A 23,999-nucleotide genomic window follows, 5' to 3' on the forward strand; every position below is an offset into this window, starting at 1 on the left:
TCTCCAACCGGGCCACATTCCTTGCCCTTTCATTTTTAATTCTAAGGGAGGGTCTTGCTGAGTTGCTTAGGGCCTAGGTTGTTAAGGCTGGTCCCAAACTTGCAATCCTCCTGCCTCAGCCTCCTCCCTGAGATTAATATGCACCACTGTGCCCAACCCCTGGGTATCTTAATTTTTTTGTTGTATGTTAAATTTATATGTCAAATAGATCTGGTTAAATCTTATGTTGAATCTCTCATTATCCAAACCCCCAGTTTTTGTTTCCTTATAATCGGGAACCAAACAGATTTAGACATAGGGAATACTTAAAATTGCTTTTTTCTCTTTTACAATACTGGAGAATGAACCCAGGGGCACTCTACCACTGAGCTACATCCCATTCCTTTTTATTTTTTGAGACAGGGTCTTTCTAAGTTACCCAGGCTGACCTCAAACTTGCAATACTTCTGTGTCAGCCTTCCAAGTTCCTGGGATTACAGGCATGTGCCACTATGCTGGGCTTATAATTGCTTTTTTGCATTAGCCTCACTCCTGCAGTTTCATTATTTTGCCCTTGTATTTTTCTCCTTAATAAGCTAATTTAAGTTCCTTTTGAAATAAGACACATTAAAAATTACACATATATTCAGGTTTTATAGAAAAATGTAACTTTAATAAATTCAACTGGGATAGTAGTAGGTGGGAGACCAATGGTAGTCCCCATGTAAGATCTGATTATTCTCTGGGAGCAAAACACTGCAGAGGAGATAGACAAGACATCTAAGAACCAATATCCTTCACCTTCCAAGGAAGAAGAGGATGTACTGTAGAGTTGCCCAGAAAAAAGATCAAGAATCTTCCTTTTCCTGAAACCTATGAAGAAAGAAAGGACTTGTAATATTCAACCAAAGGAAGAGTTTCTAGTTATGTGAGATGATATAATCAATAAAATAATCAGGAAAAGACTTTTTATTTGTGCATTGTAGAGAACTAGCTCCCTTAAACAATCTTCCAATTCCAACTTTAAAACAACTGAAAATGCTAGCATTAATACTAATATCTAATTATTAATTAATTAATATCTATTATTAATCAAAAAATGTGAAGATTTTCTTAGCACTCTTCATAGAAGAAAAAAATAAATAAACCGGGCCTCATAAAAAAATTAAAAACTTCATATTGGGGTTTAGGCCTGTGCTAGGGAGTATGTTTAATATGTGCAAGGCCCTGGGTTTCATCCCTATTAAATACTTCTGCTCATAAGAAAGGAATTTCACCGCCTCAACAGATAGAGGAGAGAAAATATTGTGAGAATTTCTTCTATAAGCTGGCCTTTACATGAATACACAGCTAAAATTGATATTACTTGCATGTTCCTAAAAATATGAAGCCAAGAAGTTATCATAGTGATTCTAGGCTTTGGGCACATGTAGCTCAGTGGTACAGCACTTGCCTAACATGGGCAAGGCCTTGAGTTTGATTCCCAGCACTGCCACAGAAATGAAAGTAGAGCGATCCCCGCTTGGTAATGCCTCAAGGCACTTGAAAAAGAAATGTGGGCTGGGGTTATAGCTCAGTGATAGAGCATTTGCCTAGCATGTGTGCGCCACTGGGTTCGATCCTTAGCATCACATTAAATAAATAAATAAAAGCTTTAAAAATGAAATAAAAAAAAAAAAGAAGAAAGAAAGAAATGCTGAGAATACAGCGTCACCACCCCCCCCCCGGGGGGGTGGGGAACAGGTGGGACGGATTTGAGCTTGTATTCCAAAATTACAAAACAAAAAAGCACTGAGAGCGCCAGCAGAAATAGCAGATAGCAGCATCAGACCCACAAGAACTGTGGTTATCAGACTCAGAAAAAACAAGTGTAATGTTATTTAACATACATTTAAAGAATGGCTGGGCATGATAGCTCACACCTGTAATCCCAGTGGCTCAGGAGGCTGAGGCAGGAGGATCATGAGTTCAAAGTCAGCCTCAGCAAAGCAACTCAGTGAAATCTTGTCTCAAAAATACAAAATACTGCTGGGGATGTGGCTCAGTGCTTGAGTGCTCCTGAGTTCAATCCCTGAACCCAAAAAGAAAAAGAAAAAAAGTAGCAAAGGTTGTTAACAGGCAGGATCAAAAAAATGAAAGAAAGGCAAGAATAAAAGGAGAAGTTTAGAATATGATTAAGGAGTGAAAATTTTTTAAAATGAGGATATTTGAAAAAATAATTAAATAGAAATCAATAATAGTAACTAACAATAACTGAAATAAATTGAAGATAGAATTAGTGACCTAGAAGGACCTGAAGAAATTATCCAGAAGGCAACATAAAAAGAAATGAGATAAAATATGAAAGATAATAAAAATGGATGATACAAGAGAAAATTTAATAACAAATTATACCTTCAGGAAGTGAGAATTGAAAACATGGGAGAAAAGCAATGTTAAATGAGATAACAGCTGTTAATTTTCCAAGGTTGATGAAAAATTCTCAGCTTCAGAAAGTCTAATAAATCCCAAACTATACAGGATAAATAAAAGAAAGCCATATCTGATATACTGTATTGAAACTGCAGAACAGCAAAGACAAAGAGGACTTCTTAAAACTATTTAGAAAGCCCATGTTTTTTTCCTCGTTATTATTGTTATTATTTTTTTTAAGTACTGGGGATTGAACCCAGAGGCTCTACCAGAGCTACATTACCAGTCCCTTTTTTATTCTGAGTTAGGGTCTTGTTAAGTTGCCAAGGCTGGCCTAGAACTTCAATTCCTGTCTTAGTCTCTAGACCTCCAGAGTAGCAGGGATTACAGGAGACTGCCAATGCACCAGGCCCATGTTCTTTACTTCATGCATGTCTCTCACCAAAAGAAAACTACTTTGATTGCATTTGAAGATTCCAGCATAACATTGATCACCAAGCAATACCTGCCTGTGTTTTAAAATTTCCTTTTAAATAACTTACAAGATTCAGTTCACTTAGTATAAAAAGGGGTAAAAGTATCATTTAAAAAAAATTAAAAGGCCACAAATCTCCCTATCAGGGATGGAGCCAAATATAAAACAATTGTTTAGTACTACAAGTCTCACTTGAGTTTGAACGGGCAGAGGGAGAGGAAAGGATACCTACTTGCAGTTGGTACATGTGTAGAAGACAGTCTGTCCTTCATCAGCTGAGCGCATCTGTCTGGTGTGGTATGCCATTCCCTCATGACCACACTGAGAGCAGCGCCTGTCAACCTAGAGAGAAACTGGTGGATTAGGAAGGCCTAGTCATACCTCCCTACCTTTCACAGAAGTCAAGCTATCATATTCCTCAGATATCCTCATCTAACCCCCCCCACACCTGCTCTCTCTTAGAATTGGGTACAAAACTCCCTAAAGCTCAGGAAATAATACCAAGAAATAATAAGTGGGATGGCATCAAATTAAAAAACTTCTGCACAGGAAAGGAAACAAGAATGTGAAGAGTGAACCTACATGAGAAAAATGTTTGCCAGCTATTCTTCTGAAAGAGGATTAATACCCAAAATACATAAAGAACTAAAAAAGCCCACTTAATATTTAAAAAAACAACTAGGGGCTGGGGATGTGGCTCAAGTGGTAGCGTGCTCCCCTGGCATGGGTGCAGCCCGGGTTCGATCCTCAGCACCACATACAAACAAAGATGTTGTGTCTGCTGAAAACTAAAATGTAAACAAAATATTAAAAAATAAAATAAAATAAACAAACAACTAAATAACAAATTAATAAATGGGCAAATGAACCAAAATAGACACTTTCCAAAAGAAGAAACACATGACCAACAAATATATGAAAAAATGTTCAACACTGTTAGTAAGTAAGGAAATGCAAATCAAAACTACACTGAGATTTCATCTCACTCCAGTTAGAAAGGCAGCCATCAAGAATACAAAAAATAGGCTGATGAGAATATTGGGGAAAAGGAACATTTTACACTGTTGGTGGGGTTGTAAATTAGTTCAACCACTATGGAAATCAATGTGCAGGTTCCTCAAAAGACTAGAAATTGGAAACACCATGTGACCCAGCTATCCTACTCCTTAGTGTCTATCCTAAAGAATTAAAGACATCATATTATAGCTATATATGCATACCTGTTTTTAGCAGCATAACTCACAATAACCAAATTATGGAACTAGCCTAGGTGGTGCTCAATATAGGAAAAAAATGAAGAAAATGTGGTGTATGTAGTCAATGGAGTTTTATTCATTCAAGTCATAAAGAAGATGAAATTATGTCATTTGTAGGAAAATGAATGGAATTTCAGGGCATTCTGTTAAAATAAGTCAAACTCAAAAAATTAAAAATGATTACATTTCCTCTCATAGGTGGAAGCTAGAGAGGAAAAAGGAAAGAAGGGGGGGGGGGAGGATCTCATGGAATTGAGTACAAAAACTCCAGATCTCTGCAATCACACCTCCATAACTTTCCCAGTCCTTGATCTTGGAATAACTTACCACAGGTCCCTGGATCTCAGGTCCTTCCTCCACCGACATAGGCAAGGCTGTCCCCAGTTTGTTAAATACAACTGAGGTCTTCACGATTTTCCCTTCAAAGTCTGTACAGGCAGTAAAAACTAATTGTAGAACCGGGCTGAGGGACGGAATTACCCTCCCAATTAGTCCCGGAGGCCTCTTTCCGTTTGCTTCCTGGACTAAATGTACAAGCGCCTGACTTCTGCTCTTGGGTCCCCCTCCCCAGTCTCGAGATCCCCAGCCTCCAACCCTTCCAAGTTGGGCCCTCGGCTGGAACAAACGCCTAGGATCTTCTCACCCCGCACATTGATGGAAAAGCCACAGCGAATACAGGTGACCGCATCCTGAGCCCCAGGCAGAGGCAGGACCGAGCCGCAATCCGGACAGAAATCCAAGTCCGACTGAAAGCTAGAGCAGGTACTGGCGTGGTCCATGATGGACAATAGGTCAAGAGCTAGGAAGGGAACGCAAAGTTTATTAATAAACCAACAATAAAGCGGAAACTCCTTCCAATTTAGGGATCATTCTTCTTCGGTCCCAGAACGCAGATATGGAGAACCCTTACCCTTCCCTCCTGCCTCGGTGACTAAGGAGCCAATACGCCCAGACTTCCCCGGCTGTTAAGGACTGAGGGAATTGGGACCTTTCTTGGGACAGGCAAAGGGACGCTCTAACTCCGTAGGCTAGAGCGCCGGTTTTGCGCCGACTGCGGAGCAGCGAGCGCGTGGTGTGCTAGAGCGTCAACACGTCAGCGTTTCGCTTGGCCCGTGACGTCATAATCAGTCGCGGATGTCATAATTAATCGCGAACCTTTTCCTGAATTAGGGAAGAAGCAGAACTTCTCCGACAGGTAGCTGTCTCACTCCACGTTCGGTCCGAAACTGTGACGTCAAGTAAGAAACACGAGGAACCAGTGCTGGACCTCTAGGACTCAGTCCTGGGATTTTTTTTTTCCTGCTTTGTCTCCTAAAGAGACCTAGTCACGGGGTGGGGGGTGGTCCCCCTAAAAACGTACTTTTTTCTTTTTTTTAACCGAATACCTACTCGATTGGGTTAGCGAACTACAACTCCTATCGTTCCTCAGTGGGCACGTCTCTTTTGAGACTGCGCAGTGGTTAAAAACAAAGCTAAGCGTTCTGGGATTTGTAGTGTTGCCTGGGCCCTCCTAGCCTAGCCTAGCCTAGGCTGCAGTCAGCGTGCGTCGTGTGTTCTTTTGGGGGCAATTCAGGGCACTTGGAAGGGGTGAGTCCATTTTTTAAGGGTGAGGGAATGGTGAGAGTGAAGAAAGAGGAAGATGCCTGGTCCCCGTGGAATGAAAGGAATAAGAAATGGAATGGGTCGCTTGGGAAGGAGCTCAGGATTTGGAGGTAATGAACAGATGAGATGGGGCACCTTTCTCCTAGGGTCCTGCCAGCTGAGGGAGGCTAGCATTAGTCAAGAGCGCCCCTTTGGTAGGATTTCATAAGACTTTTTTTTTTTTTTTTTTTTTTTTTTTTTTTTTTTGCTTTGTGACTATCTTCCATCCTCCCCTACTTTCTTTTTGTCCAACTCTGAATCATCCTTTTCATTCCTTGGGTGGCAGCTGACATTCCTCTTCCCTTTTATAAAACAATAAGTCTATGTAGAAAATTTTTAGCCTATAGTGTAAATAGAAACTTGTCCCGAAGGGGCAGCTTCTAGATGAGTTTCCTAGTTCCATTTCAGCCCTCCCAGCACTATCCAATCTCATAGCAGTGTTAAGCTCCTTCATATAAAAGTTCTGAAGTCATTACTGTTTTCTCTTTTGAAGGACACAAGCTGTGGTCTTTCCTTAGGAAAGACATCTGTCTACATATCTCTGCAATATGACTTCATGGTGAAGGAGCTAAGACTCTTGGCAAGCTACTGTAGAATGACAAGCCCATATTCACTTAACTCTGGAAGTGTTATTTTGTTTTAAAAAGGAGGTATGTTGCCCATGATGATAAGCAAGTGTTTTTGTTTTCTTTCTGTCTTTTTTGATGACACTAGGGATTGAACCTAAGAACGTCTATCACTGAACTATAGTAACCAGTCTTTTTTATTTTTTATTTTGAGACAGGGTCTTGCTAAATTGCCCAGATTGACCTTGAACTTGGAATTCTTCCACCTCAGCCCCCAGAATAGATGGGATTACAGGTGTGCGACCACCACATTCAGTGGTAGGCAGTCTTTATTTTTGCTTTTCTGTGTGTCTTTTTCCTTTCAAAGTGGAAATTGAAATTAGTCATCCTTGTTCACCATCTTGCCCTTTATAGTTTGATATCCAGCAAACACCCACTATTTTAATACTTGCCTAATGCAATAAAAGAATACAAGCATTATAAGATATGGCTTTTTCTGAACAAAAGCTTACAATCTGTGCATTATTTGTTAAACACCTATGCCAGGCTTTGAGCTGAGGTTGGGGCTGCAAAGTTGAAATCTGAGAACTTAGAACACAGTTGAAGCCTGGTGCTGTTGCATGTACCTAGTCCCAGCAACTTGGGAGACTGAGGCAAGAGAATTGCAAGTTTAAGGCCAGCCTGGGCAACTTAGTGAGACCCTGTCTCAAAATAAAAAATACAAAGGACTGAGGATGTGACTCAGTGGTAAAGTGCCCCTGGGTTCAATCATAAATATATATGAACAATACAATGAAAGTGCATTAATAAGTATAATATATGAGAGCCTGGATCAGACAGATAAAATAAACACTCATCAACTTTAGGGAAGATTGCTAAATGCTCTCATAAAAAGATGTAGACAATGTTATAGTGAATATTGAAAACCTGTGTCAGGTTTTCAGGGAGGCTGGGACTACAAAGTTGAAACATGTTTTTACTAACACAAAAGAATAATTAGAGCACAATGAAAGTGCATTAGTAAGTACAAAATGGTAGACCCTGAGTCAGACATATAAACAAACATGTCTATAAACCTCAAGGAAGACTGGTAAATGCTTTAATAAAAAGATAGGTAAATACAATATTATGGTGAATATAAGAAAAAGATTCTTAGATATTACGTGATGAGGTAATCAGCAACCAAATCAAGAGTTTTGAGAATTTGAAATTATAGACTAAGTACTGTATTAGATATGTACTGTATGAGTATGTACAAAAAAATGAAAGATGCCATTTTTATTAAATCTCAAGCTAGGTACACATAGACAAAAAAGAATGTGCTTTCAAAGTCATCGAGACCACTGGTTGCAGTGGCACATGTCTGTAATCCCAGCAGATTGGGAGGCTAAGGCAGGAGGATGGGAAGTTCAAAGCCAGCCTCAGCAACTTAGCGAGGCCCTAAGCAACTCAATGGGACCCTAACTCTAAATGAAATATAAAAAATGGCTGGTATGTGGCTCAGTGGTAAGCACCCCTGGGTTCAATCCCCAGTACCAAAAAAAATCAATGAGACCAAATATTAGATATCTCCTCCAATAATATAGGTAAGTCATTATATTTTTAGATATAAATTATAGCTCCCATCTTTTATAAGCCTAAATTTCAAAATCAAAATATTAAAAGTCATATCACATCATAATGGAAATCATGGTTGATTTTCAAATGAGCTGTAGAAATAGTGTTTAGAGGAGGGAAATCACTGACAGAGTAGACGGGAAAGACTTCATAAAGAATGGAAGGGGGGGCTGGGGATGTGGCTCAAGCGGTAGCGCACTTGCCTGGCATGTGTGCGGCCCGGGTTCCATCCTCAGCACCACATACAAACAAAGATGTTGTGTCCGCCAAGAAGTAAAAAATAAATATTGAAATTCTCTCTCTTAAAAAAAAATTAAAAAAAAAGAATTGGGGGTTTGGGGGTAAGGTTGTGGCTCAGTGGTAGAGTGATTGCCTAGCACACGTGAGGCACTGGGTTTTGATCCTCAGCATCACATAAAAAATGAAATAAAGATATTGTGTCCATCAACAACTAAAAAAATAAATATTAAAAGAATCAGAGGCTTGACTTGTGAAGGACAGATAGCTACCATTTACCATTTACTGAGAACTTCCTATACATCAAGCATCATGTCAGTCTCTTTACATCTAATTTACATTTGTTTTTTTATCACCCGAGAGGTAGTTTTTGGTCTTATATCTTTTATAAATGAGGAAACTGACCTAGGGAGAAGTTAAATGAATTGTCCTGAGTCACATAACTAGGAAGTAATGGAATTAAGATTCACTTTTAGCCTTGTCAGCCTCTAATGTCCATGCCTTTAACCATCAGTGCTATAAAGGGCACAGAGATATATCAGGCATCCTCAATGGCTTAAGTATGACCTCACAGTAAACTCAAGCTAGACACATAAACTCAGGGACAACACATAAAAAGTTGGTAGTCTTCACTTGTGTTGCTGTCAGCCTGCCCTATAAGTAAACCAGAGTAACCGTAAATTCCCATCCTGCAGGCTTCAACAGGGAGTGGTCTCGTAATGCATATAGGGTGAAGGATGATTGCCAACATAAGGAGGACAAGCAGAGGGGTGGACCATCAAATAAAAACAGAATTTCAGTACAAAACTTTAGAGAGCAGAGATGCTGTATGTACTGATAGAGGCACAGAGGGACCGGCTCAAGAAACTGCAGAAAGACAATGAACTGATAAAACCAGAGTCTAGAATTATATCAAAAGACAAAAGAGGCCAGGGGACTGAGCCATCTGAAATAAGTATAATTGGACAACACGTCACCAAGGAGCCTATTTCTTCCCTCTTGAAACCCCTGATACAAGATTCAGAATGGTTCACATTGAGTCCAGAAGAGAAGTATGCTTTTAATTCATATGAAAGGAAAGATTCTCTTCTCATTAAAAGAGCATTCATTGGGCTGGGAATGTGGCTCAAGTGGTAGCGCGCTCGCCTGGCATGCGTGCGGCCCGGGTTCGATCCTCAGCACCACGTACAAACAAAGATGTTGTGTCCGCTGAAAACTAAAAAATAAATATTAAAATTCTCTCTCTCTCTCTCTCTCTCTCTCTCTCTCTCTCTCTCTCTCTCTCTCTCTCTCTCTCTCTTTCTCTCTCTCTCTCTTAAAAAAAAAAAAAAGAGCATTCATTATTCTCCACTATAGGAATGCATTGGCTCCCCACTGCCTGTATAGTCCTGCCTATTAGCAGGTTTTCTCTTTGTGGGAGAAATGTTCCTAGTCTTGGCCAAAATATTTAGGGTCTTTGACCCAGACAATATGTAAGTAGATATGTTAACATCTCCCACATTCTAATCTATCTTTGCTTTTTAATCTTCCAGATTGGCTTGGGCTAAAGCATCTAAAGACCCTAGGATTGCTGCAGATCAACATTCTCCACTGGAGAAAAAGATATTGGTAAATAAGCTATATTCATATCAAACATTTAGGAACTACTCAGAGAAGGAACTTTAGGTGCCCAGTGACACTTCAGGTAGAAACATTACACACTTGTAATGTTTCCCAGATATTTTCATAGTTGCAAAGTGAAATATCATTTTGAAGATTCCCAACATTATATATTTTTAAAGCTAGTTATTGATCATTGGTGGGTACTTAATATTTTATACTTTTGATAGTAATATTGAACTTATTACATTAAAGTAAATTTAAAAAGCAAGTATTAATAAGGAAGGTAAGCTCCTATTTAAATATGTTCAAAGGAAAAATATGATCACATTATAAAATTCTGAACCTCACTTTGACAGAATCTAGGTGGCGTGCATACAACAGCAGCAAGACACTTGATGAGTAGAAAATGTCAAGAAGAGTATGAAACACTCTGTAGGGAACAAGCTGTTTCTCTTGACTACTGGCTTGCCAAAGCAGAGTCTTATTATAATAAAAGATTAGTGGAAATGTTGAAAGAAGAGAAGACTGGCAATGAAATGAATACAGAAATGGAGGAGAAAACAACCCAAAGCATAGAGGGACGAAAACAGTACTATTGGGTACCTGAGAGAGAGAGGAAACAGATACAAAGTCACATACATCGAACAGGCCAGGCCAGAGAATTTAAAAGCAAAACATTTAGACAACCAAGACCCCTCAGTGCAACAATATTACCAAAAATTAAGCCAGAAAAGCATAGCATCCCAACAGCACAGAGAAGAAAGCACGTAAATGAGAGAGAACAGATGCAAATTAAAGATCATCAAGAACGCATGATTCGAGGGAGAGAACTTATAGAGCAAAAACTCAAGGAAAGGATTTTGAGGAAAAGTCAGAGTCAGCTACCTACATATGAGAAGCAAGAGAGAATACAGAAAGAGGTAAAAGAGTTTGAAAGAGTTATTGCATATCCACTTTTCCAGCCTCGAAATAGAAGTCGGATTAAGGTGAATATTCTTATGGAAAAGCATCAGAATACAGAGGAAGTGAATACAAGTATAAAGCCACATCAAAGAAGATTCTTGGTTGTGCCACCCTTTTTGAAAAGCCAAATAAGGAAAATAAAAGATTAATAAAGTTTCAATGCTTTTGTGATGAAATCATACCTCTTAAATGAACCTTAATTTCTTAAGAGTTGTCTCTGCTAAGGGTGTAGTCATTGTTCCCATTTGTATCACATGCGTAAGTATTAAGAAAGTTCTGAACTTGAAAACTTGCTTAGCTATTTTTGGTTGCTTTGTAATCAAGTTGCTTATGCTTTTCAGTGTTCAATTTCCTTATTTATAAAGTTTGCTTATCCTTTTCAATGTTCAATTTCCTTGTTTGTAAAGTGAGGATAATATTTCATAGAATTTATGGGAGGATTGTGATTTTTATAGAGCATTAATATGTATTAGTTTCCCTCCATGAGGAAGATCTAGCTTGAGTGATGGTGATAAATAAGGAACTTATAAGGAACTTTTTTCATCTGCCTCTCTGATTCCTCCTGATCCCACCCTCAAGATTATCTTGATATTACTATGATTCAAAATACCCCCTTTTATTTAGGTGGATACTTTCATACCTTCATCAGAGAACTACTACTAACTGGGCCCTAAAAAATATAAATTGTGCCATATAACTTATTGCATGATAAATTTGATTTTAAGAATCTCCTATTTGTAATGCATCATGTTAATTACTGGGGATGAATAAAGAGAAATCCCTGCCATTGAGTAGTTTACAATTAATAGCAAAAATCACTCAGTAAACAGATAACATATATGGTGAGGGTTATGACAGAGGTGTGTACAGAATACTGTAAAAGAAAGGACAGTAACCCACCTAGATGAGCAGGGTGAAGAAGATGGAAGTCAGAGAAGGTAGTGTAGTAGTCTCATATTTCTTCCAGTTCCACATTTTATCATTTTCTATCATCCACTTAAGTAAGGCTTTCCCTATTTGTGGATTCACTCAGGGTTAAGCAAACTCAGCCTCTCTCAAACACATGCCACTAGTACTTATTTTAAACCAGAAAGCAAATTTATGAATTTAGTGGAATTTTAATTACCAAGCACGATTAAATTTATTGTTTTCGAGACAGTCATTTTCTTTCTAGATACCAGAAATTTGTGGAAGCAGTATTCATCATTGGTGAATAGAGAACCACAGAAATGGAAACTAGTTGCCCTAAAGAATATTTTACTTAAGTTGTAGTAATCCTGATGCTCACCCTCTTGTACTACTAGTACTCTCCTGACCATGAATATTTCTAGATCTGTATTGTACAATAGAACTTTCAGCAGCCATAGAAATGTTCTACATCTGGGTTCCTCAGTAGATTAGCCACTGACAAATGTGTCTAGTGCAGCCAAAGGAACCAGATTTTTAAATTTTAATTAATTTAAATTTAAATTGCCGCATGTGGCAAGTGACTGCCCTATTACACAGTGTAGCACTGGATAGGATAATCCTGGGTTCCAGATTCCAGTACCACCATCAGTTTTCTGTCTTTGATAGTATTTGCTTCTTTTATTTTCTTTTAGCCTCAAAGGATTGTGAGAACTTACATTATTTTGTAAGCCCAAAAATAATGGGCTTAGAGTGAGTACATAGTAGTTCTTTAAAATTTAAAAAAAATCCAAATGGGGGCTGGGGATGTGGCTCAAGCGGTAGCACGCTCACCTGGCATGTGGGCAGCCCGGGTTCGATCCTCAGCACCACATACAAAGATGTTGTGTCTGCCGAAAACTAAAAAATAAATAAATAAATATTAAAATTCTCTCTCTCTCCTCTCTCTCTCTAAAAAAAAATCCAAATGACCACATGGTAATTGTACATATTTATGGGGTTAGAGAATGATATTTCATTATATGTGTACATTGTATAATAAACAGATCAGGGTAATTAGTATACTTACCACCTGAAATATTTATTGTTTCTTTGTGTTAGGAACATTCAAAAAATTTTTCTAATAGCCATTTAGAAATACCGTTGTCAATGTATTACCCTCTTGTGCTGTAGAATATTAGAAGTTATTTCTCCTACTAAACTGCCCATCTGTACCCATTCATTATCCTTTCTCTCCGTATCTTTTCTCCTCTCTATCCTTTCTAGCCTCTGGCAACCATTATTCTATTCTCTGTTCCTATGAGATAAACTTTTTAGACTTCACATACAAGTCGAGAGCATGCAGTATTTATCTTTCTGTGTGTGACTTATATAACTTAATTTAATGTTCCATCCATGTTGCCACAAATTATATAATTTCATCCTTTTTATGACCAAATAATATTCTGTTCAGTATATATACCATATCTATTATTTTTATTCGCCTTTTAATGGGCACCTAAGTTGATTCTGTATGTTAGCAATTGTGAATAGTATCATAATAAACAGAAGTGCAAATGTCTTTTCAACATACTAATTTTATTTACTTTAGATATATATCCAGTAGTGGGATTGCTGGATGATGCATAGTTCTATTTTCAATTTTTAAGGAACCTCCATATTGTATCTTAATGACTATACCAATTTACATTCCCACCAACAGTGTATGAGAGGTCCTCTTTCTCTGGATCCTTATGAGCATTTGTTATTTTTTTCCTGATAGAAGCTATTCTAATTGGGGTGAGATGATATTTTTTTTTTTTTTTGGTTTCGATTTGCATTGCCATGATGATTAGTGATTCACATAGTTCCTGAGAAGATTTGTATATCTTCTTTTTTTTTTCCTATTCAGAACTCATTTTAATATCCAGATCTTTTTTGTTGTTGTTGTGAGTTGTTTGAGTTTTTTTATATATTCTGAATATTAGTTATAATGAGTTATAATAATTAGGTATAATGAACTCCTATAAATTGATAAGTAAATTCAAGTCACCTATAAGTTTGTGTGATATTAGTCTCTTGTCTGATAAATAGTTTGCAAATATTTTCTCCCTTTCTATGTGTTGTCTCTTAACTCTATTGTTTTGTGTGTGTGTGTGTGTGTGTGTGTGTGTGCAGAAGAATTTTAGTTGAATGTAATCTCGTTTGTCAAGTTTTGTTTTTAATGCCTGTGTTTTTGGGGTCTTATCCAAAAAATATTTGTGCACACCAGTGTCCTAGGCATTTCCTCAGTTTCTCTGTAGTAGCTTTGAGTTTTACATCTTTGATCCATTTCAAGATTTTTTTTTCTACTACATATTGAATTCAGGGGTGCTTAACCACTGAGCCACATCACAGTCCATTTTATTTTATTTATTTTATGTTATTTTATTTTATTTTATTTAAATTTATGACAGGATCTCACTAAGTTGCTTAGTGCCTCACTAAGTGGCTGCGACTGGCTTAGAACTTGAGATCCTCCTGCCTCAGTCTTCCAAGCCACTGGGATTATAGGTCTGCACCACTTCACCCAGCTCAAGTTCATTTTTGTATGTGATATTTGTGCCTAGTTTTATTCTTTTGCAAATGAATATTCAGTTTTCCTAGTACCATTTGTTTAAAATATCATCCTTTCTCAAACGTGTATTTTTGGTACCTTTGTTAAAAATCTGTTGTGGATTTATTTCTGAGTTCTCTACTCTGAAGCATTGGTGTACATGTCTCTTTTTATGCCAGTATCACACTATTATGATGGCAGTAAAATAGTATGTTTTGAAGTCAAAATTTGCTCATTATTACTTTGGCAATTCTGGGGGTTTTGTGGTTCCATAAAAATTTAAGGAGTACCAGGCACAGTTTCATACACCTGTAATCCCAGTGGCTCTGGAGGCTGAGGCAGGAGGATCCAAAGTTCAAAGCTAGCCTCAGAAATTTAGGAAGCCCAATGCAACTGATATTGGCTGATAACGCCAAGGTCGATGCCGCGGTCTGGCTGGGCACAATTCAGGAGCCACTTGTCAAAAGAAACTAACTTTATTTTTAGAACTACAAACACCAAACAAAACAGCTCCTCAGGAAAAAATCCTCAGAGCCCAACTGCCACCACCAGCTTCCCCAAGCCTCTCACCCCCACACAAACCTCACCACCTCCCACAATCCTCCTGCTCTTGAGGATCATTGGCTGGGTCGCGTGGGTGGAGCCAAAGAAGTCCCCTAATGAGCAGCTCCGTGGAGGAGCCAATCAGCTAGATGTTGCTGGGGCCGCTGTGAGCCAATCATCAGCTGGCAGTCTGAAGGGCAGGGAAACAGCCCAATGAACATCACCGCAGAGGAGCCAATCAGCTAGATGTTGCTGGGGCTGCTGTGAGCCAATCATCAGCCAGCAGCTGGAAGTTTGCTGGCAGCTGGTAGTTTGCTGGGGCCCCTTTGGCTGTGGCTCTCAACATCTCCCCCTCTCTGTTTAAACAACAAGCATGTGGCTTAGGGACCGTGCCTGCCTTAGGTTGTCCAATACTACATATGGTCCTTACCCGTCTTCGGATGAGCTGACCTCAGGGCATCAGCCTCCTGTCTTAGGTTGGTACCATTGTAATTGGATCTTACCCGTCATTGACTACCGGTCCAGTATACAGCCACACCTGTGGAGAGGTCTTTGTCATGACAAGCAGAAGGGAGGAAGATACACCAAGCCAATAGACGGCTCTTGCTGGAAAAATTGTACAACCGATGACATCATCAGTAAAAATACTCCAACACTACCACAAGTCGCTGCACCAACAGATAGTTCACAATGCATACAAGTGAGTTCACAATGCATACAAGTGACACATAGTTTAGGCAAGTTCTGCAAGCAGTTCAGTGATGGCTATTGCAGAAACTGTAGATTAGTTTTATCTTTGTCTTCACCGGCACTGGGATGAAGATAGGAATTCTGGCAATAATGGCTAAAGAAAACATTATGTGGGGCTGGGGATGTGGCTCAAGCGGTAGCGCGCTCGCCTGGCATGGGTGCGACCCGGGTTCGATCCTCAGCACCACATACCAACAAAGATGTTGTGTCCGCCGAGAACTAAAAAAAAAATAAATATTAAAATTCTCTCTCTCTCTCTCTCTCTCTCTCTCTCTCTCTCTCTCCTCTTTCACTCTCTCTTAAAAAAAAAAGAAAAAATTATGTAACATTCCAGAAGGCACTAAAAGAAAACAATTTTCTTAACAACTTACATTATCTTGAAGAGAAAAGAAAACAATTTTCTTAACAATTTACATTGTCTTGAAGAGAATTAATAAATATAATAAAAATGAAAGGTGAAAGTAAACAGATCTGTTAACCTTCTTTTTTGTTTACATATTAAAACAATTCTTAACAGTTATTTACCCAATTTAAATTAAACCATTTAAATCACGTGAATAAAAAAAAATATTTGGATCCATTTTTTCATGAGCGCTCATCATATATGATATATGGACATACGTACATTCAAACATATAACACAAAACACAAGTGTGCACACATAATACATACAACACATAACATAATAGTAAAGGCCTTATAACTTTTTACAGGTGAAATCTCCATTGCAATGTTTAAAAACTCTATAGTCAAAAAAAAAAAAAAATAGAACTGATCAGCAAAACATTAACCTAGGTCTGTATGAGCTCAAAAAACAAAATAGAACTTCATGATATGGGAAAGGGCAATAATAAAATAGATATTGAAAAAAGCATCCTGGTTCTGTCGCAGATGTAAGGATAGCCAAATTGGAGTTTTGGATATCAGCTGTTATGGATTTGAGCCAAATCATCTTCTTTTTGGTCTGTAGAAATCGCTTTATTTAATCTATCTGGAATCCAAATCTGTAGAAAAATACAGACCAATATCTCTAATGAACCTAGATTCAAAAATCCTCAATAAAATTCTGGTGAATCGGATACAAAGGCACATCAAAAAAATTGTGCACCATGATCAAGTAGGATTCATCCCTGGGATGCAAGGATGGTTCAATATACGGAAATCAATAAATGTTATTCACCACATCAATAGACTTAAAGATAAGAACCATATGATCATCTCGATAGACGCAGAGAAAGCATTTGACAAAGTACAGCATCCCTTTATGTTCAAAACATTAGAAAAACTAGGGATAACAGAAACTTACCTCGACATTGTAAAAGCTATCTATGCTAAGCCTCAGGCTAGCATCATTCTGAATGGAGAAAAAATGAAGGCATTCCCTCTAAAATCTGGAACAAGACAGGGATGCCCCCTATCACCACTTCTATTCAATATAGTTCTCGAAACACTGGCCAGAGCAATTAGACGAAAGAAATTAAAGGCATAAAAATTGGAAAAGAAGAACTTAAATTATCACTATTTGCAGATGACATGATTCTATACCTAGAAGACCCAAAAGGGTCTACAAAGAAACTACTAGAACTAATAAATGAATTCAGCAAAGTGGCAGGATATAAAATCAACACGCATAAATCAAAGGCATTTCTGTATATCAGCGACAAAACTTCTGAAACAGAAATGAGGAAAAACACTCCATTCACAATATCCTCAAAAAAAAAATAAAATACTTGGGAATCAACCTAACAAAAGAGGTGAAAGACCTATACAATGAAAACTACAGAACCCTAAAGAAAGAAATAGAAGTGGATCTTAGAAGATGGAAAAATATACCTTGTTCATGGATAGGCAGAACTAACATCATCAAAATGGCGATATTACCAAAAGTTCTCTATAGGTTCAATGCAATGCCAATCAAAATCCCAATGGCATTTCTTGTAGAAATAGATAAAGCAATCCTGAAATTCATATGGAAAAATAAAAGACCCAGAATAGCAAAAACAATTCTAAGCAGGAAGTGTGAATCAGGTGGTATAGCGATACCAGATTTCGAACTATATTACAGAGCAATAGTAATAAAAGCAGCATGGTACTGGTACCAGAACAGGCGGGTGGACCAATGGTACAGAATAGAGGACACAGAGATTTGGGTTTTTCTTTCATCTTCATTTTTCTATCTCGTTGTTTTTTTTTGTTTGTTTGTTTGTTTTGTATTGTTTTCTTTCTTTTTCTTTTTTCTCTTCTAATTTTAATTTTAATTTTTTTAATTATTATTATTTTTTTAAATTTTTTTCTTTTTTAGTTCCTATTTCTTTCTTCTTTTGTCTTTTCATTTTTTTATCCCCCCTTCCTTGAATTCTACCTGCCTACTCTCATTCTCTTTAGTGACTTCTTCCCTTCCCTTCTAATACCTTTCCTCCCAAGCATCAAATAAATTTATAGGAGTAAACAGTAACTCAGCAGTCAAACAGAACGAGAAGCAACATGAGCAGCTTCAAGAAGCAAGGAAGAAAAGGAGTACAAACAATACAGTACAGCCTAAATATTCAGGAGGACCTAGAGTCATCAGAAAAATGGTCATATAAAGACCTCAAGGAACACCTTAGACAGATGGAATGGAACCTTAAAGAGGATACAAGATAGCAAATTCAAGCAGCGAAAGAACACATTGAGAATGAATTACATAAACAGCTAAAAGAAGAAGTTAAGCATCTTTATCAGGAGATAGAGATTATAAAGAATAATCAAACAATAATTCTAGAAATGAAGGAAACGATAAACCAAATTAAAAACTCAATTGAGAGTATCACTAACAGAGTGGAGCAAGTAGAAGCCAGAACATCAATAATGAAGACAAAATATACCATCTTGAAAAGAGTCTAGCCAACTCAGAAAGGCTGGTAAAAAATCACGAGAAAAACATCCAAGAGTTATGGGATAACATAAAAAAACCAAACTTATGAGTCATCGGGGTAGAAGAAGGTACAGAGATTCAAACCAAGGGAATGAGAAACCTGCTGAATGAAATAATTACAGAAAACTTTCCAGAGATAAAAAAGGAAACAGATATAGAAATTGAAGATGCATACAGGACACCGAGCACACAAAAGCACAGTAGACCAACGCCAAGACACATTGTTATGAAGATATCCAATATACAGAGCAAAGAGAAAATATTAAAAGCTACAAGAGAAAGGAGACAGATTACATTCAGGGGTAAACCAATAAGGTTAACAACGGATTTTTCATCACAGACACTGAAAGCAAGAAGGTCATGGAACAACGTATTTCAAACACTGAAAGACAATGGATGCCAACCAAGAATTCTGTATCCAGCAAAATTAAGCTTCAGGTATGACAACTAAATAAAGATCTTTCATGATAAACAAAAGTTAAAAGAATTTGCAGCCAGAAAACCAGCATTGCAAACCATTTTGAGCAAAACACTACACGAGGAAGAAATGAAAAACAATAACCAAAACCATCAGTGGGAAGTGCCTCAGTAAAGACAGAGGGTGAGGGGAAAGATAATCACGGAGAAACAAACTAAATTTTTTTTTAAAAAAAAGGATAAACAATCAAACATGGATGGAAGTACAAACCATATATCAATAGTAACTCTGAATGTTAATGGCTTAAACTCTCCAATAAAGCGACATAGGCTGGTATCATGGATTAAAAAAACAAATCCAACAATATGCTGCCTCCAGGAGACACATCTGATTGGAAAAGACATACACAGGCTGAAGGTGAAAGGATGGGATAAAATATACCACGCAAACAGTCCTCGTAGGCAAACAGGGGTGGCCATACTCATATTGAATAAAATCAACTTCAAGACGAAGTTAATCAAAAGGGATAAGGAAGGACATTATATACTGTTAAAAGGAACCATTCACCAACAAGACATAACAATTATCAATATTTATGCACCAAATAATGGTGCTGCGACATTCACAAAACAAATTCTCCTCAAGTTCAAGAATCAAATAGACCACAACCCAATAATTATGGGTGACTTCAACACACCTCTCTCACCATTGGACAGATCTTCCAAACAAAAGTTGAATAAAGAAACTATAGAACTCAATATCACAATCAATAACCTAGACTTAACTGACATATATAGAATATATCAACCATCATCAAATGGTTATACTTTTTTCTCAGCAGCACATGGATCCTTCTCAAAAATAGACCATATATTATGCCATAGGGCAACCCTCAGTAAATATAAAGGGGTGGACATAATACCATGCATTTTATCTGATCATAATGGAATGAAACTGGAAATCAATGATAAAAGAAGGAAGGAAAAATCCTACATCACATGGAAAATGAACAATATGTTACTGAATGATCAATAGATGAATGGATAAAAAAATGTGGCATCTATACACAATGGTGTACTATGCAGCAATAAAAAATGACAAAATCATAGAATTTGCAGGGAAATGGACGGCACTAGAGCAGATTATGCTTAGTGAAGCTAGCCAATCCCTAAAAAACAAATACCAAATGTCTTCTTTAATATAATGAGAGCAAATATGAACAGAGCAGGGAGGAAGAGTAGGAAGAAAAGAGTAACATTAATCAGTGACATGAGATGGGAGGGAAAGGGAGAGAAGAGGAAAATTGCATGGAAATGAAGGGAGACCCTCATTGCTATACAAAATCACATATAAGAGGTTGGGAGGGGAATGAGAAAATAAACAAGGAGATAAATGAATTACAGTAGATGGGGTAGGGAGAGAAGAAGGGAGGGGAGGGGAGGGGGGATAGTAGGGGATAGGAAAGGTAGCAGAATACAACAATTACTAATAGGGCATTATGTAAAATTGTGGATGTGTAACCGACGTGATTCTGCAATCTGCATTTGGGGTAAAATTGGGAGTTCATAACCCACTTTAATCTAATGTATGAAGTATGATATGTCAAGAGCTTTGTAATGTTGTGAACAACCAATAAAAAAAAATAAAAATAAAACTGATCAGAAAAACATTAATTTATGTCTGTATGAGTTCAAAAATAAAATGGAACTTTATGATGTGGGAAAAAGCAATAATAAAATAGATATTGAAAAAAGCATCCTGGTTGATCACTGTCGCAGATGTAAGAATGGCCAAGCTGGAGTTCTGAGTATCAGCTGTGATGGATTTGAGTCAAATCATCTTCTTTTTCTGTAGAAATTGTTTTGGTTAATCTCTCTGGAATCCAAATCGGCTGCTGTTCCTCCTGTGGAAAAACACAGACAGAGCCTCGACTCCAGACTATCACTGGATCCGGACCTTTCCATTGTCCTGTTAGAATATCTTTCCAAAGTACCTTAGGCTTATGTACATTTTTTGGATACAAATGTCTTTCTGCAGCACTAAGTCCCCATGAATCCAAATTTTAAAAGTTTAGAGTAAAAAGGGTTATTTTAAGTTTATCTTTGGGGGATATATACCCCTTTCCAATTCCCTCCTTTTGTTTTAATAAGTACATTTTAATAGTTTGATGAGCTCTTTCAACTATGCCTTGTCCTTGTGGATTGTATGGAATTCCTGTTATGTGAGTAATGCCAAATGATGAGCAAAATTGTTTAAAAGAGGTAGAAGTATAACCAGGACCATTGTCCGTTTTTAACTGTTTTGGAATGCCCACAGTGGCAAAATTTTGTAAGCAATGAGCTATAACATCTTTAGTTTTTTCTCCGGCATGAAGGGAGCCCATCAAAAATCCGGAAGAAGTATCAACTGTAACATGTAAATATTTTAATTTTCCAAATTCTGGCAAGTGTGTGACATCCATCTGCCAAATATGGTTAGGTATCAGTCCTCTAGGATTGACTCCAAGATTAACTTGTGGTAAAAATGTCACACAATTTTGACATTGTTTTATTATATGTCTGGCTTGTTCTTTAGTTATTTTAAAATGCTTTTGTAAAGTATTAGCATTGACATGGAACCTTTTATGAAAATTTATAGCTTCTTCTATTGTGGAGAAAATATGTATGTCATGTGTAGATTTATCTGCTAATTCATTGCCCATACTAAGGGCTCTAGGCAATCCTGTATGTGCCCTGATATGTCCTATAAAGAATGGATCTTTTCTGTCCCAGATTAGACTTTGTATAGCAGAAAACAAAGAGAAAACAGTAGAAGAAGGTAAAATCCTACCAGCATCTTCAAGGGATACTATAGCATTAACTACATACTGACTATCAGAAAATAAATTAAATACAGAATCTTTAAACATCACAAAAGCTTGTAATACTGCATTAAGCTCTACCTTTTGAGCTGATTGTTTGGGTACTAAAAATGTAAAAGTTTGATCAGGAGTAACTACTGCTGCCGTACCATTGTTTGACCCATCAGTGAATATATTTGGAGCATTTATGATAGGGGTTTTTCTTGTCATTTTCGGAAAAACTATAGGATGCTTAGACCAAAAAGACAACAAAGGATTAGATTGTAAGTGATTATCAAATGAAACACTAGTTTTACACATGATTATTGCCCAAGTATTTAACTCATTAGTTAACTCATCAATTTGATCCATAGTATATGGAGTAATAATTTTATTGGGAGAAATCCCAAACACTCCCTTTGCTGCTTTTATTCCTTTGAGTATTAATTGTCCTACAGCCTCAGGATATCTAGTAAGAATAGTGTTAGGAGAATAAGATAAATGTATCCACAATAATGGACCTTCTTGCCAAAATACTCCTGTAGGAATATTTTTTGTTGCTGGTACAATAAATAATAAAGGCAAACTTATATCAATTCTATCCAAATGCATATTTTCCATATATGTCTCAATGATTTTTAATGCTTTTCTTGCTTCAGGCGTTAACATGCGGGGTGAATTTGGATCTGATGGACCTTTTAGAATATCAAATAAAGGTCCCAACTCTCCTGTTGGTATGCCTAGATAAGGCCTTATCCAATTTATGTCTCCCAATAACTTTTGAAAGTCATTAAGTGATTTGAGTTGATCTACTCGTATTTGAATTTTTGGTGAACGGACCATGGTTGAGGATAATAGAACTCCTAAATAATTAATTGGAAGATTTAATTGTACTTTATCTATTGCTATCTCTAGATTATAATTTTTTAATAAATTTGTAAGTGTGGCATAACATTCTAGCCATGTGTTTTTATCTTTATGTGCCAATAACATATCATCCATATAGTGAAATATTTGTAGTTCAGGATTTTGATTTCTAAGAGGCTGGATTGCTTTATTAACATAAATTTGACACATAGTTGGGCTGTTAGCCATCCCTTGAAGGAGTACTTTCCATTCATATCTCTGATCAGGACCTTCATGATTCAGTGCAGGGATAGTAAATGCAAAATGTGGACTATCCTCGGGATGAACTGGAATTGAAAAGAAACAATCTTTAATATCTATAGCTAAAACATGCCAGGTTTTTGGTAAAGCAGACAATTGGGGAATCCCTGATTGAGCAGGTCCCATAATAACCATCTCATTATTAATGGCTCTTAAATCTTGTAATAATCTCCATTTACCAGATTTCTTTTTAATGACAAAAATGGGAGTATTATGGGGGGATACTGAAGGTTGTATGTGTCCTTCTGCTAATTGTTGTCTGACCAAGTCATGGGCTACTTGTATCTTTTCTTTAGTCAGGGGCCACTGAGGAACCCACACTGGTCTTTCTGATTTCCAAGTAATTTTGATTGTCTCAGTGGCCCTTTCTGAAAACCCAATCCATGTCTATTTATTTCTTGATCTATTTGAATAGGTGCTGTCATACCTTGTTCTTGTTCTTTTAATCATTTTTCTTTCCTAAAGCCTTGTCTAGCCCTAGTAGTGGGCACGTTAGGATTGATGTTATTTGTTAATGTCAATCCTAATTGATCTAGGACATCTCGTCCCCATAAATTTACGGGAAGATCATCCAATACATAGGGCTGTATAGTTCCTTCACATCCTTCAGGATCCCTCCAATCTAATACCATAGCACTTCTATGGGGATTTGTTGCCACTCCTAGGCCTCGAAGCATTTGAGTGGCTTGTTGTAATGGCCAATGTTTTGGCCATTCTTGACGAGATATGATGCTGAGGTCAGCACCTGTGTCCAGCAGCCCATTAAAGTCATGTCCTTGAATATTTAATTTTAGCATTGGGCGAGAATATAAATTTAAAGACAGCATAGCCCAATCTACACCTGTGGAGCCTAATCCCTTGGAACCTCTTTCTACATTACAACTGGAAAATTTATCATGCAGGCTGGGTATTATTAATAACTGTGCTATTTTATCTCCTGGTGAAATTACTGATATACGTCTTGGAGAACTAGCTATAATTTTTATTTCACCCTCATAATCGGGATCAATTACCCCAGGACTTATCATAAGTCCTTTTAGTGTAGAAGAACTGCGTCCCAATAATAAGCCTACTGTTCCCTGGGGAAGAGGTCCTTTTACTCCTGTGGGAATGATTTGAACTCCCATCTCTGGAGTTAG

The 23,999-nt window shown here is 37.4% G+C and overlaps 2 protein-coding genes across 2 annotated transcripts; one reads left to right on the forward strand and one right to left on the reverse strand.

Annotated features, from left to right (window-relative positions):
* Window positions 1-630: 630 nt before the first annotated feature.
* POLR1H (RNA polymerase I subunit H) lies at window positions 631-5,157 on the reverse strand. Its single transcript, XM_081295714.1, has 5 exons — window positions 5,046-5,157; window positions 4,766-4,921; window positions 4,450-4,550; window positions 3,099-3,208; window positions 631-852 (listed from the first exon to the last, which is right to left on the reverse strand). The coding sequence occupies exons 2-5, from the start codon at window positions 4,899-4,901 to the stop codon at window positions 828-830; spliced, it is 372 nt and encodes a 123-aa protein (XP_081151840.1). The 5' UTR covers window positions 4,902-4,921; window positions 5,046-5,157; the 3' UTR covers window positions 631-827.
* A 535-nt stretch (window positions 5,158-5,692) lies between these two features.
* LOC308649856 (uncharacterized protein ZNRD1-AS1) lies at window positions 5,693-11,888 on the forward strand. The gene is made up of 3 exons (XM_081295704.1): window positions 5,693-5,834; window positions 9,716-9,791; window positions 10,142-11,888. Exons 1-3 carry the CDS (start codon window positions 5,737-5,739, stop codon window positions 10,895-10,897), a joined length of 930 nt encoding a protein of 309 aa, XP_081151830.1. The 5' UTR covers window positions 5,693-5,736; the 3' UTR covers window positions 10,898-11,888.
* Window positions 11,889-23,999: the final 12,111 nt, after the last annotated feature.

This window comes from Spermophilus citellus (genome assembly GCF_964194105.1).
Source record: "Spermophilus citellus genome assembly, chromosome: 5".
NCBI lineage: Eukaryota > Metazoa > Chordata > Mammalia > Rodentia > Sciuridae > Spermophilus > Spermophilus citellus.